General features: G+C 41.8%; 1 protein-coding gene across 1 annotated transcript; it reads left to right on the top strand.

The window, feature by feature from the left end:
* The first annotated feature begins 513 nt into the window (after window positions 1–513).
* On the top strand, window positions 514–14,230 carry PPID (peptidylprolyl isomerase D). The gene is made up of 10 exons (XM_057726469.1): window positions 514–530; window positions 2,656–2,833; window positions 5,369–5,475; window positions 7,359–7,547; window positions 8,484–8,606; window positions 8,770–8,876; window positions 10,396–10,537; window positions 12,523–12,609; window positions 12,697–12,739; window positions 13,501–14,230. Exons 2-10 carry the CDS (start codon window positions 2,803–2,805, stop codon window positions 13,506–13,508), a joined length of 837 nt encoding a protein of 278 aa, XP_057582452.1. The 5' UTR covers window positions 514–530; window positions 2,656–2,802; the 3' UTR covers window positions 13,509–14,230.
* Window positions 14,231–14,232: the final 2 nt, after the last annotated feature.

Genomic DNA, 14,232 nt, shown 5'->3' with positions numbered 1-14,232 from the left:
AAAGAAAACCAAATTCTTGTCCTCGTGGAGTTTAATTCAAACGGGAGGAGACAGATGAAATACACAGGTCCGTACACAATTAGGATGCTGCGAAGTGCTAAGGACCACACCACTCTTCTCCGAAACCAGGCTTTATCAGGAGGCGAGAGTGCGCTGCGTGATCCCCCTGAGGGGAAGCAGGCGACAACACGGCCGCAGCATCAGGAATCCTCCACCCGGTCTCCCGCCGTCACTCGCACGGCCAGCGCGAGCGAGCATCGAATTACAACACGGCCGCCACAGCCCGGGGAGCGGGGCCTCGCCGCCGCCTCCACCCCCGAACGACCCCCCGACGCGGGCATTTCCAGCCCTGCTTCCCAGACAAACGGCGTTTCCGAGCAGCGGCCCGTCGCCAGTGTGCGGAGCCCCGAGGCTGGAACGGGGATAGCCGCCTGACCCGCTGTTCCACACCGACACGGCAGGAAAAGCCGTGAAACCCGAGCTACAGGAATAAAAACAACTGGATGCTGCAGCTCCAGGGACAAAAAAAGGTAGAACCGGGGACAGAGAAAGTAACGTCAGGCCGTAAAGGCTGCCCCGCGTGCAGACACTGCCCAGGGCCGCAGCGCCGGAAGTCGGGAGGCGGTGCCGGAAGTCGGACCGCGGCTTCTGGACGCCAGCCGGAAGCGGCTCTCCAGCGCCGGGGTTCTTTGCGGACGGGGCGACTTTGGGGTTCGAGATACGCGACGGCAACGCGGAGCTCGGAGGCGCTTATAGACGCGTCTGGGGGACACAATGTCGCACCCGTCCCCCCAGGCTAAGCCCTCCAACCCCTGTAACCCCCGAGTCTTCTCTGACGTGGACATCGGAGGGGAGAGGTGTGAGGAGGCGGGGCGTCTGGGGTCGGGGGTCCCCGAGCCTGGGGCGCGGCTCGGCAGGGGCCCCTCCGGGGCGGGGCCGGCGGCCCGCACTGGGCCCTGGCCCGGTCCAGGCCTCCGGGCTGGGGCGGGACCGCGACCTTGTGCCGGTGCCGTGGGGCGTGCTTAAGTTTCTGGAAATTTTTGTCCGGGGGATGGTGGCGGCCTTTGGGTTGTCATTCTTGACTTGGCCGCCCCTCCCCGCCACCTAGCACCGTGGAGCTGGCGTAAAGTGAGATGATTTTATGTTTGCAGGGGAGCATTCAGAAAACCCTGGTTGTGCGTTTAGTGGCCTCCCGTCACCGCATGTGTCTTGCCACGTGACATATCAGCAATTACTATGTTGTCTATCAAAGCGGTTTTTGCGTGTTGTTTCTTTTTCTTTTTTTTCCCCCTTATTACTGATTCTTAACTTAGAGATCCATTCAGATGGGTGGATGTTTTCTGTTTCGGCATTGGGGAAAATGAGATCAGTGTGGCGGTGTGGTTGCCTAGGCTACTGGTAGCAGCTTGGAAGGGCCTGAGCTCTTGTGAATTAGCACATTGCTTTGTAGCTGAATTTCTCTTGTTCTGCAACACGTTACAGTTGTTGGCCAGGCAGTGTGTTTGAATGTATGAAAAAAGGACACATCCGTATTTTGGGACCGGGTGGATGGTAATAGATACACACTGTTGACTGGAAAAAAATGCACAAGTTAAAAGTTCAGGATTTCATTTTATTTGGTGGACAAAACTGAGGACACAAGTGTCGGGTGCAACCTCTCAGTTGGCTCTGAGGGACTGTTCTGAAGAGGTAAGGGAGGAGCCAGGATACATAGGGGTTTTTGCAAAAATGAAAACACAAACCAACAAAACCCAGGTAGTTGGAATATCAAAAGATTACTGTTAATAGAGAAAACCAGACATCTCAGGTTAATGAACTTAGCCCTTTTCTAGTACGGGAAGGTGCTCACTGCTGTCATGCCTTTGATGTGTACCTCAGCTACCTGGGGCCAGTGTCCTGTGTTTTCTCATTCCAGGTCTCCTCGGTGCACCTTAGGGGTGGCTGCAGTGGCTGACTGCTGGCTGGGCTGGGCAGGGGGCAGCCCCTTTGTCTTCATCCTGAGTGCTCTCAGGGTTCACTGTCTCGGTGGCTGTAATGTTATGGCTTAATGGCTGCAGCATCTTTGTTTACTGATATGGCAGGTGATATTTTTTTCATTGACAGTGTGCCCTCTTGCACACACACACACACTCTTATCTGTCTCAATACATTCATTTTGTTTTGAAATTTAGTGCTAGGCTTATTTTTTACCTGCCTTAGGAATTGTGTAGAATATGAACTTTTTCAGCTTTCGCTTCAGAGGCAGCACCAGGCAGATTCCACAGAGCACAGTGACTGCAGCTATACCTAAAACATGGCCAGACTGACAACTCAGAGGATGTTTCATTTTTTTGCTGTTGGTTATTTGGTGATTGGAAGTTATGAGCACAAGTCAGAGCAGTTAATCAAATGAAAACCATTGGTAGTTCATGGTGTCCTTGTATGGTGCTAATCTTCTAGCTACTGTGCTTATGATCCTTTGTAAGATGTAGTAAAATAACTGTTTCAGATTCATCTAGCTACGTGATACTTAACGTTAGGTAGACTAAATTTGAATATTAGAAAAATGACAAAAGAGAACTTGGTATTTCAGTCACTGTAATTTTACCAACTCTCCTTTTATGATCGCTTATTTAATTGTTTTGCATACTGACACAATTTCATTTTTTCTTTCAGTTGGTCGCATTGTTTTGGAATTATTTGCAGATATTGTACCCAAAACTGCAGAAAATTTTTGTGCATTGTGTACAGGAGAAAAAGGCATTGGACCCACCACTGGGAAACCTCTCCATTTCAAAGGATGCCCTTTCCATTGAACTATGTATGCATCTTCTGAATCTGATTCTTCTTATAGGTAATTAAATACTGTTCTTTAGGAGTTAGGGCAGAAAACACTAAGTAGAGGGTTAAGAGTTACAAATTACTTATAATGGATTATTATTTAGCCATAAAGAGTAATGAAGGCCTGATACATGGTACCATGTGGGCACACCTTGACAATATTATGCTAAGTGAAAGAAGCAAGACACAAAAGATCACTTATTGTATAATTTCATTTATATGAAATATCCAGAGTAAATAAATTCATAGAGACGGAAAGCAGATTGGTGGTTTCCAGGGGTTAGGAGTAGGGGGGTGTGGAGTGACTGCTTTTAATTTGTACAGGGTTTCCTCTTGGGGTGATAAAAAGAACTTGAAACCAGACAGAGGTGATAATTACCAATACTGTGAATATACTAAATGTCACTGAATTGTACACTTTAAAGTGGTTAATTTTATGCTATGTAAATTTTACCTCAATTTAAAAAAATCCCCCAAACTGTATGAAAAAAAAAAAAATTACTGTTAGTTTCCAAAAGGATGTTTTGACATCTGAGACGACAGCTCAGTTTCATAAAGGTTGGGCTAGGAAAGGTGGAATTAATTATGAGAGTATACTAAGGTTTATTTATAGAAAAATGGACTACCCTAGCTTCACTGGGTGTGGTCATGATAAACAAATAGAGCTTGGGTAGCTTGACTGCCTGGGGACAAAGTTATGCCTACTCCTTGGGCAGGATTGCTTGGGAAGACTGCAGCTGACTTAAAGATTCCGTGTCATGGACGCCTGGTGTGATGTGTGATTAAAAGGTGACTTTTGACACTGTGTAGTCATACCTTTGTTCCCCCAATAGACTGTAGGCTCCATCAGTTCAGAAACTGTATCTCCTCAGCATTTTGTCTTCAGCATCTAGTGTAGTTACTGAGCTCAATAAGTATTTACTCATTATAGTTACTGAGTAGGCCCTCAATAAATATTTGTTTAACGAATAAACAAATAAGTTAAACTATAATTATATGAGTACTTAAATTTTTGTAAAACTTGATTAAGAAAAAAATTAACAGTGATTTTAAAACACTTAAACTGTTGATTTGCTTTCATGTTTAATAAAATACCAAAATATAAGTGTACCATGGAGATATTGTAGGTACAGTTCCAGACTACTGCAATAAAGTGAATATTGCAATAGAGCAAGTCACACAAATTTTTGGTTTCCCAGTGCATGTAAAAGTTTATACTGTAGTCTAATAGTGTATAATAGCATTATGCCTGAAAAAAATGTATGTACCTTAGTCTAAAAGTACTTTATTGCTAAAAAATGCAAAAACAATTATAGTAGTAACATCACGGAAAACGATAACAATAATGAAAAAGTTTGAAATATTGCAAGAATTACCAAAATGTGACACAGAGACATGAAGTGGGCAAATGCTTTTGAAAAAAATGGCACTGATAGACTTGCTCGATGCAGGATTGCCACAAACCTTTCAAATTGTAAAAAAAAAAAACACCCATGGTGTCTGCAAAGTGCAGTAAATCGAGGAGTGCCTTTTTATGCTAATAAAGTGTCTATGGAAAAGAGTTAACAGAGCAGGCCTGAGGCTGCTGTCCTTAGAAAAGTCTGCTTGCAAGGGTAGCCATTGACTGGAGTCAGGGAATGTGGCACTTGAACCATTCTCTGAATCATAAAGGTAGTTAACTGTGCCTACACCATTTGTGCAAACAATCTGATTTATGTTGAGCACTGCTTTCCTTTTGGGAGTCTGGAATTTTGGTTCCTGCTTAGGCAGAGAGTGCTTGCATGATCAGCCCCAGTGGAAACCTTGGGTACTGAGTCTCTAAAGGACTTTCCTGGGCAGAAACATTGTACATGTGTTGCTGCATTTTCTTTGCTGGGGGAAGAATGTGCCCTGTGACCTTGCATGGAAGGGAGGGAGCATGAGGAAACATATGAGTTCCTCCAGGTTCTGCCCGTATCTTCTCTTCTTTATCATGCAGCTGTGTCTCCTTACTTACTACATTAGTGTAATACAAACAGATACCAAGTTCTGTTCTGTGAGTCCTGGGAAATCTCTGAACGTGTGGCAGTGTAAGTGATAATATTTGCTGAGGCACTTCCATTACAGTGTAACAAATTTCTTGGGAATAACTGGTTTATTCAGTAGCATTTTTGAGTAACCATTATGTACCTAACCATGCACACGGTTACCAAGGAGGAGAAACTGAGTTGCTATACTTAATTGTTTGCTGAAAGAGAGAGATTATTATGTACATATTATGAAAGGAAGGTAGAATCAAGATACTGTGGGAGAAAAATTAGGAAGTCTAATTTTGGGGTCTGACAGTTTTATATGGGAGGTGCCATGAACTAATTCTTTAAGTGTTAGTGGGGCATCAGGCAGTAAAAGCAGTTGGGATTCAGATTGTGAAAAGCCTTTTGAGAGTTTGGAGTTGTGGGCATGGGTGGGGAAAGACAGGAGAGTTGTCTTTATTATTACATATCCATTAGTTAGCATTGCTGAAGTCAACCATACTGTAATTTCTAAAGGCAATTTTCTTTTTTTGTAGTTATTAGGAAATTTATGATTCAGGGTAGAGACTTCTCAAATCAGAATGGGACAGGTGGAGAAAGTATTTATGGTGAAAAATTTGAAGATGAAATTTTCCATTATAAGGTAAAGTAGACAAAAATGCTTGTTAGTTGCTGATAATAAAGGTTGTTATCTGTCTGGGGTCCTTGTTGAATTAGGATAAATGCCTCAGATGTGCTTAGATCTCATTTACTTGTGATAGGTATCATATTTGTAAATATACAACTTTAATACAAAAACATTTCATCTAGTAATAATTTTGTTGGCAAAAATACAACAGCTATTTCAGTGTAATCCAGGTTTATATATTTCAGTAAAGCCAGTGCGTTTTTAAGGGTGGCTACCATTATGGCAAAAGTGTTTCCAGGAAAAATGTTTTCATCAGGGATGGTAACTTATGCATTGTTATGCTTAAATTTGAAGAGCAACAAAACCATCGCTAATGTCCGGAGTGTCAGGGCATTTGCAAACTAGCAGATCTGGTTAATGTCCAGGCTCCTAAACGACATTAGTGGTGCCTGTGCCTTCTTACCTTCGTTGTCCCAAGATGTCCCCATCGGGATATGTTGCATCATTCAGGTTATAAGAATGGACATGTAAGTACAAAAGTAAAGGGACATTTTTTGGAAGTGAGGAATGTGAGTAAGGTAATTAGGGTAATTTGAGAATAAAATGTCATCAGTCTTTTAAACAGTTTATTGCCTGCAGCTGTACAGCCACTGGCACCAACGAGTTTTTAAAAGTGAAAGGCCTTCGTGATAAGAAACTTAATACCTTGCCAGAAAGACAAGATTAAAACACATAGGACGGCTGGAGAATAATATAAGAATATGCTAGTAAATGCTAAGTTAAGATGTTCTGAGTGTACTGTAGGAGAAAGGTATGATTTATATGGTCTGGATCACTAGGGAAGACATTGAGGGGGATGGGTAGTTAAGCTGGGCAAACTGGACCTTGCGAGATAGCTGAGATTTGGTTAGAAGGAACTAGAATACAGATGTGGGTTTGAGGCCGGGATGTGAGTGAGGATGGTGAAGGTATGAGGAGGCTGAGGAAGTGAAGTTAATAATATTAATATTGTGGGAAGAGCACCAAACTTTTGGAAGGGAGAAATGGAAGCTACCAGAGGAATGAAAACTTAAGATTATGTGATGAACACTTTGATCAAAAGAAAGGAGGCCCATTGCGAGGATGCATGGTTCTTGCCTTCTACATACTTGGTGGCCTTGAAAATGGGGTTAGATTTAGGGTTGGGAGTAAAGGCACTTCAGGCGGGAGGACTAACGTGAGCATTACATGTGTGGCCCCTCAGTAGTGAATTTAGAAAGCATGAGGATTAGGTGGGAGGTGGAAGACTGGGGCTCACAGAACCTTTTTGCAGGTTGGGCCAAGGTAGAACTTGGGTTTGGGGATGTACACAAGCCATTCCTTTTGGGCATTCTCTCAAGAAGTGTCTCACCTGGATGAAAGCTGTAGTATTTGGCTTCCTTGGAGAGTAGGAAAGGAATGTCCTGTCCACATTGAATGTCCCTCGCTGTTCCCAGTTATTGACGTGTAAAAGAAGAGTCATAACGTAGGCCTGAGAGTGGGAACACTCTTGAGCGCTTTTCAGAAAAAAGTGCCCCCATCCTAAGAAAGGGCAAAGCAGAATTACTAGGTTTCCATAATGCAGCAGCGTCATCTTAATGATGAAGTATAGGCATTTTCTCAATTTAGAAGTATCAGTACCACCCCTGCCCCTACTGTCGTTTCTGTTATCTTATTTGGTTTCATAAGCTTTTCTTAAAGTTTAAAAAGTGGTTAAGTACCCCATGTTTTGTGAATTAAAGGTTGCAGTTGGTATGAAGTAAAATTACAGTGTGGTCTAAACAGTATTCTAGTCCATCCTAATCCTATGTGAATGTTCAGTAGAGTAATTTAGATTGTTAACTCTAACCTTGGTTTTGTTTAATGGCTCGTCCCTGCAGCACGACCGGGAGGGGCTGCTGAGCGTGGCGAATGCGGCCAGCAACACAGACGGCTCTCAGTTCCTCATCACCGCGGCTCCGGCGCCTCACTTGGATGGGAAGCACGTGGTGTTTGGCCAAGTGATGAAAGGAATGGGTGTGGCAAGGATTCTGGAAAGTGTGGAGGTGAAAGGGGAAAAACCTGCCAAAGTGAGTAACAGGTGACAGGGTGATACATTCATTTTCTTAGCTGCTGTCTTTAAGAAATGTAAGTAAAAGGCCCGGATGATTATGAGCTGAAAAGCATTAGGACGACTCTTGTTACAGAAGCCTGGACCTGCCAGTTTTTCTTTGAAACTGTTTTCTACAATGGGAAGGATGAGGGCAGTTTAAAAGGAGGTTTTTATTATTTCAGTGTCAGTCTCGGTTACTGTGGTAACTGAGGTCTCCTATACCTGTAAAACGGAGTCAACGTATACAGTCCAGTGGTTAGGACTCAGCGTTTCCACTGCTGAGGGCCCGGGTTTGGTCCCTGGTCAGGGAACTAAGATTCCGCAAGCTGCGTGGTGCGGCCAAAAGAAAAAAAAAACCTTGTGGTTTAGCCTTGTTCTTGTTCTTTAACTTTTCTTGGCCTGTTTCCTCATCCTGTATAAATCACTGAAGGGTTTAGACTGTGTTATGGCACTCCAAAGATCCTTGTGTTCTAAATGTCTGTGAATCCGCATGGCCACCACGGACCCATCCTAATTGGCAGGGTCGTGAGTGGGAATTGAAGACTCAGACCTGCAGGAGGTGGGCTGTCACTCCGTGTGTGAAGGAAACAGTAGTTAGTCAAAAGCGCATGCCCCATCTACGAGAATTCTGTAGGGAGTGATGAAACTGTCCACTTACTCTGCGTATGCTGAGCTGCTGGCTGGCAGTAAGTGCGTTTGTAGAGGAGGGACATGGCTGTGCTCCTTGGAGTGTGTGTAAAGGGTGATAGTGCAGTCAGAGCAGATGCACCTCCCATTGCCTGCCTGTCATTTTAGAAGCTGCTTGGACAGTGTTGTACATGACTTGCAGCTGCAGAGCTTTTAAACCCAGACCTTTTTAAAAGTCATCATGAATATGGTAGTGTGCTTCTACAGTTTAGGATTATTTTTACAGTTGTGTGTTATTGCAGAATGCAGAGAGCTGAAGGAAGGGGATGATTGGGGAATATTCCCAAAAGATGGATCTGGTGACAGTCATCCAGACTTCCCTGAGGATGCAGGCATAGATTTAAAGGACGTGAGTAGTTTCACATTGGTTTAACTGGAAGTACTTAAACTGCTAAAATATCTAGTGCGAAAATTTTGAGCTTTTTGTATCAACCTGTCTTAATGATAGAACTTCACACTAAACCGCGTTACATTCTCAAACCCAACATATTTGTATTCTTTCTTTTATACAGGTAGATAAAATTTTATTAGTAAAGGAACACTTAAAAAACATTGGAAATACTTTTTTCAAATTCCAGAACTGGGAGATGGCCATTAAAAAATACACAAAAGTTTTAAGGTAATAAAATATTTTTAACAAATTGCTTTAAGAACTTGTAAATTGAATTATAAACTGAAATTCAAGTTTGGGGTTTTTTGTTTGTTTGTTTTTGTATTTTTGGCATATTACTTGCAGAGGAACTAGGTGTATTGAAATAGTTGCATTTCTTTGGTTCCCTCCAGATTCTTATTTTGAAAAATTTCAAAATACAGAGAAGTTGAGAATAGTAAGTACATGAATACTCATGTACCTTTACCTGCGTTCATCAGTTTTAAAATTCTGCCACACGTGTTTGCAGAATCATTTTGAAAGGAAGTTGCAGATACCATGACACTTCCCGCTCGATATTTTAGCAAGTGTTTCCTGAGAAATGAGGACACTGTTCTACTTAGCTTTACTACTATAAAAACATCTCCCAAGTATCATTGTATAATCCATATTCAGATGTCCCCAGTTGTTTGGATATTTATTTGTTTGTTTGTTTTACTCCAGTGTCCATTGTATCATTTGTTTTTATGTCTCTAAGACTCCTCTAATCTGTAATCGCCACATGTGTTTTCAGTCATTGGCATTTTGTGGCGACTAAGCCAGCTGTCTTATGGAATACCATCTGTGTGTGTTTATTGCTTCCTCAAGATTAGTTTGAGGTTAAATATTTTAGCAGGAGGACTTCACTAGGTGATGTGTGTGTTTCCTATGATACCACATCCTGAAGGCACATGCCAGTTTGTCCTGTTTTGATTTTTGGCACAGTTAAAATGGCATTAGCCACATGTCTCTGTTATAAAAGTACTTTTCTCCTTTGCTAACAATCAGTAAGTCCTCTGTGAGATGATAACTGTGAGATTGTGTGAATATCTCATTCCTAGTCTTTTATCCACTGGTTTCAGCATCATTGAAGATCTTTGCCTGAATTAGTTATTACATTGATGCTTGCAGAACTGTGATTTTCTGATTTTATCAGTCATTCTGCGATTACTAGCTGTCATTCTTCTGTTTGAAAGACCTCCGTGCCCCCCACCCCCCTTTTAGTATTACTGTAGACCTGTGGGTTTTTTTTTTTCCGAATTCAACGTATAAACTATTACCATCATTCTTTCTGATTGATGCTCGAAGGCTTCCAGATTGTCCAGTGGGAGCCCCTCTCCTGTATCCCTTTGACTGTTCCTGTTAGTCTGTGAGCTTTTGCTTTCTGCCACTAGATGGTCCAGGCTCATCTTGTACCTTACCTTGTATCCAGATCTGAGTTTCTCCAAGGAGCCCTGATTCTTTTCAGTGGGGGATAGACTCTAGAAACCAAATTCTGGGGCCAGGCCCTTTTCAGTAAACAGCTAGGAACTGCGGTAAAAGACAAGTCAGAAAAGAAAATCTTCTAAAGGAAAACATGTATTAAAAAGATTTGTGGCCATTAAGAATATTAATATAGCATGTGATGAACTTTTGTATCAGAACTGATGTAACACGTTTTGACCAAGTGGAAGAGCAGAGTTAAGTCTTAATGGGGATTGCTTGGTGCTTATACCGATGGGTTCTCCAGGTATGTCGAAGGCTCGAAGGCTGCTACGGAGAATGCAGGTGGGGCAAAGCTGCAGCCTGTCGCTTTGAGCTGTGTGCTGAATATCGGCGCTTGCAAACTGAAGATGTGTGATTGGCAGGGAGCAGTCGACAGTTGTTTGGAGGTAAGTCTCTTGACGTTACCTTTTTGAAAGAGTTGGATTATGACTTATTACTTTGAACAAAAGCAGTTTTATGTGACACCACTATAATCTTATTGTGTAGGACCTAATGAGATTTAGTGAAACATAATTCAGGTCATTTTATCTCTAAATATTTTGGACCTCAGTTTTTCCTCTCAAACCATTCATTTAGCTTATAATACTGTATCACTTTATTTTTATGAAGATATTTTCTTCCTCAGCTCATTTATTCATTTAACTTATGTGCTGGGCATTGGAAGACAAAACAAGGAATGATTGAGAATGTGGCTTGTGAGGCCAGTCAGCAGTCATGATTTTTTTTGTTTGTTTTTGTTTTTTTTTGTGGTTTTTTTTTTTTTTTTTTTGGTCTTCATTACTGTGCACGGGCTTTCTCTAGTTGTGGTGAGTGGGGGCTACCCTTTGTTGTAGTGTGTGGGCTTCTCAGTGCCGTGGCATCTCTTTTTTGCTGAGCACAGGCTCTAGGTGTGTGGGCTTCAGTAGTTGTAGCACGTGGACTCAGTAGTTGTGGCTCAACAGGCTTAGTTGCTCCTTGGCATGTGGGATCTTCCTGGCCCAGGGATTGAACCCCTGTCCCCTGAATTGGCAGGTGGATTCTTAACCGCTGTGCCACCTGGGAAATCCAGACATGGTTTTTTATTAGACTGTTGTACTTACTTTGTGATCTTGAAGAAGTTCCTAATTTTAGAGTCTGTAGTTTCTTTATACGTTAAATGGAAATACTACTTTCCTCCTGGGATTGTTACAAAGACTGTGTGTAACGTATGTAAAGCATTTAGCACAGCACTGGGCACAGTTTAAGCAGCTAATAGACACTTAGCTGTTTTAATTGACAGGTAGACCCTGCCTTCAAGGAACTTATTTGGTGGGAGAGGGAGTCAGTTTCAATTTAGGGTCATCAGGACTTGTATAGGGAGAGTGGGTGCTGTTGGGACACACAGGAAGGTCACCTTCCTTCATGGTCCCATTCAGGAATGCTGATAAAGCTGGAAATTTCCTCCCTTAAATAGAGTGGTTATGACTGTCTCCTTCTTGCACAGTTTGAGAAGTTTTCAAAACTAAAGCACATATTTTAGGAAGACCACCTCTAGTAATTTATGTATATTGCACATTAATCTAAGTACATAGATCAGCTGTGCCGGAGCAAGTAGAAATAAAATGAGACCCTAATTTAGTAGCATAGGTATATTTGGAAGGGAGCATGCAACAGAAGAGAAGATGGTTCTTCAATCTGGGTTGCTTTTTGACCTTTGTGAGGCAGATAATATACCTTTTTCAATAAAATCTGAGTATTGACCTTTAAAAGATGTTAAGTAAGTAAATATATTATTTTTAAAGTGTTTGTTTTGGAAGAGAAACCAATTAAAAGTTACTCGTGCTCCTGAAAAAACCTTAGATGTCAACTAAATGAGTGTATACAAATTTTTATTCAGAATGTTTTTCTCTTATCAGCTAAGGCCCAAGCAGGAGATAGACACCACACAGTAATTTCAACAGAGGAAGTTTACTATAAAATAAATATAAGGGGGAATTGGAATAATGAGGGGTTGGCTAGTAAAGAGAACATTTATATATGTGTGGATATGTATGATACAGGAGCAGCTGGGCCCATCTCTCTGGGCTGGGATGGAGGCCCTGGGCTGAGACCCAGAAGAGGGTGGTTGTGCCTCACTGGGTGCCCGGGAGGTGTGGTGCTTGGGGAAGGCGCCTGTCTGTGGGGAGCCGGCTGCAAGAGCCTGGAATGGAAACCGGTTCCTCTCCCACAGCCACTTAGCGCCCTCTGCTGACAAAGCAGCATGTCAGCGGGCAGTGGAGGCTCTCAGGGTCTGGCACTTTTGTCCTAGAGCAGTGAAGAGTTGATTTGGAGCTGACAGGCAGTAAATTGAAATCTAGCATGTATAGGTAGTACTCAATATTTAGGTAAAAATATTAAATTTAATTTTTTGTAGGCCCTTGAAATAGACCCAGCAAATACCAAAGCACTGCACCGTAGAGCCCAAGGATGGCAAGGATTAAAAGAATATGATCAAGCGTTGGTAAAGTTCTAAATTTTAATGTTTAAAAAAAAACGCTCTTACAAATCATAACCTAATATTTCTTTAAATGTTTTTTTCCAATTAAAGGCTGATCTTAAAAAAGCTCAGGAGATAGCACCAGAAGATAAAGGTAAGTTGGCAGTTTTTGTAGTGAAAATTCATTTTGTCCTAAAATTTAAGAATTTATCCTCACGAACCACTGTACTTGTTGCCACTTAGAGATTGGTTTGTTCAGCAGATACTAGAGAACGCCTGTTGTGGGGCCCAGGATCCAGTCACGCTGCAGGGAACAAGTCAGGGTCCCTGCCTTCAGCTTATATCTAGTCAATTCCCAGAATACTCATTTTGCGTATCTGAAGACTGTTTGCTCTACTGTCCTGTAATTCTACATGAAAGAGCAGCATCAGAAGACAGTATTTATGGCGAATTTAATGTTTGGGACTATTCCTTAAGCTGAATGTGGTCATAACCTAAGTATTCTAGCTACTGAACATATTCTAGGAAGGTTTTGGAAAGCTGTGACACAAATAAGCCTGTTTTTCAAATAAACCCCCTACACATAGTGATTCTAGGTCTAGATATTGAAATAGATCTTTGGTTTCTTATTGCTAAAATGAAACAGCGGAGGCACTTCAGTGTCCCCTCTAATGGAAGGGAGAAGGTACATTTGTGTGTCATTCAGTTCTCTTGGTGGACAGTCTTTTAAAATTATGCTCTGTGGTTTTTATGTTTGTGTCCTCATTTTCTCTGAGTAAAATACTCATTAGTAGGGTTCAGTTAACTCTTTAGGAGAAGAAGAGTTTGATTTTTTATCATACTAAAGCATCAGTTTGTTGGTCAACCTAATTTTTTGGATGTTTTGAGAACTCATACTACATATTTATTTTGCAGCTATCTAGGCAGAATTGCTGAAAGTCAAGCAAAAGATAAAGGCACAGAAAGATAAAGAGAAGGCAGCTTATGCAAAAATGTTTGCTTCATAAGGAATTGAGTTTTGCTTAAGTATGCACTGCCTGTGTGAAGCAAGTAAGACAATTTGGGGGTTTTGTCTATTACGTATGATCCAGAATGTGTTCCTTCTGATACTTCAGTTCTCATTGTTTACAGTCTAGGAATACGGGTAGGGATTCACTCTTAATAGACCAGTGCTACAAAATACGGTGAAGCTGATTTTGTTTTAAATGGCTCTCTGCATTATTCACAAAGGATAATGGTGTCCAGCATGTTTTAAACACCTAAAGACACATCTTGTTTGAATAAACAGATGAAAACTTAAGTATATGTACTGTTTTTCTCAATTCATTGATGCATCTCTCTGTGATATGTGTTCAGGGTGAGCAGACTTCTCTAAAGGGTCGAATAGACATTCTAGTCTGTCACAGCTACTCAGTTCTGCACTTGGAGCTCAAAAGCAGCCATCCACAATATGTAAACCAGGAGGCATTGCTGTGTCCGGTAACACTGTTCATAAGAAGAGTGGTGGGCTAGAAGCCAACCTCTGGTCTAGAAGATACACTTTACCTGAAGAGTTGAACTTGACAAGTCAAATGTACATTAAAGGCCAGTAGTGTATTTTGCTGTTGGTACTGAATCTTGGAAGAATTGGAGAGTAAATGCTACATC

This window comes from Hippopotamus amphibius, chromosome 3 (genome assembly GCF_030028045.1).
Source record: "Hippopotamus amphibius kiboko isolate mHipAmp2 chromosome 3, mHipAmp2.hap2, whole genome shotgun sequence".
Lineage (NCBI taxonomy): Eukaryota > Metazoa > Chordata > Mammalia > Artiodactyla > Hippopotamidae > Hippopotamus > Hippopotamus amphibius.
Note: the sequence above shows the minus strand (reverse complement) of the source record. Positions and strands in the feature narration are given on the sequence as shown.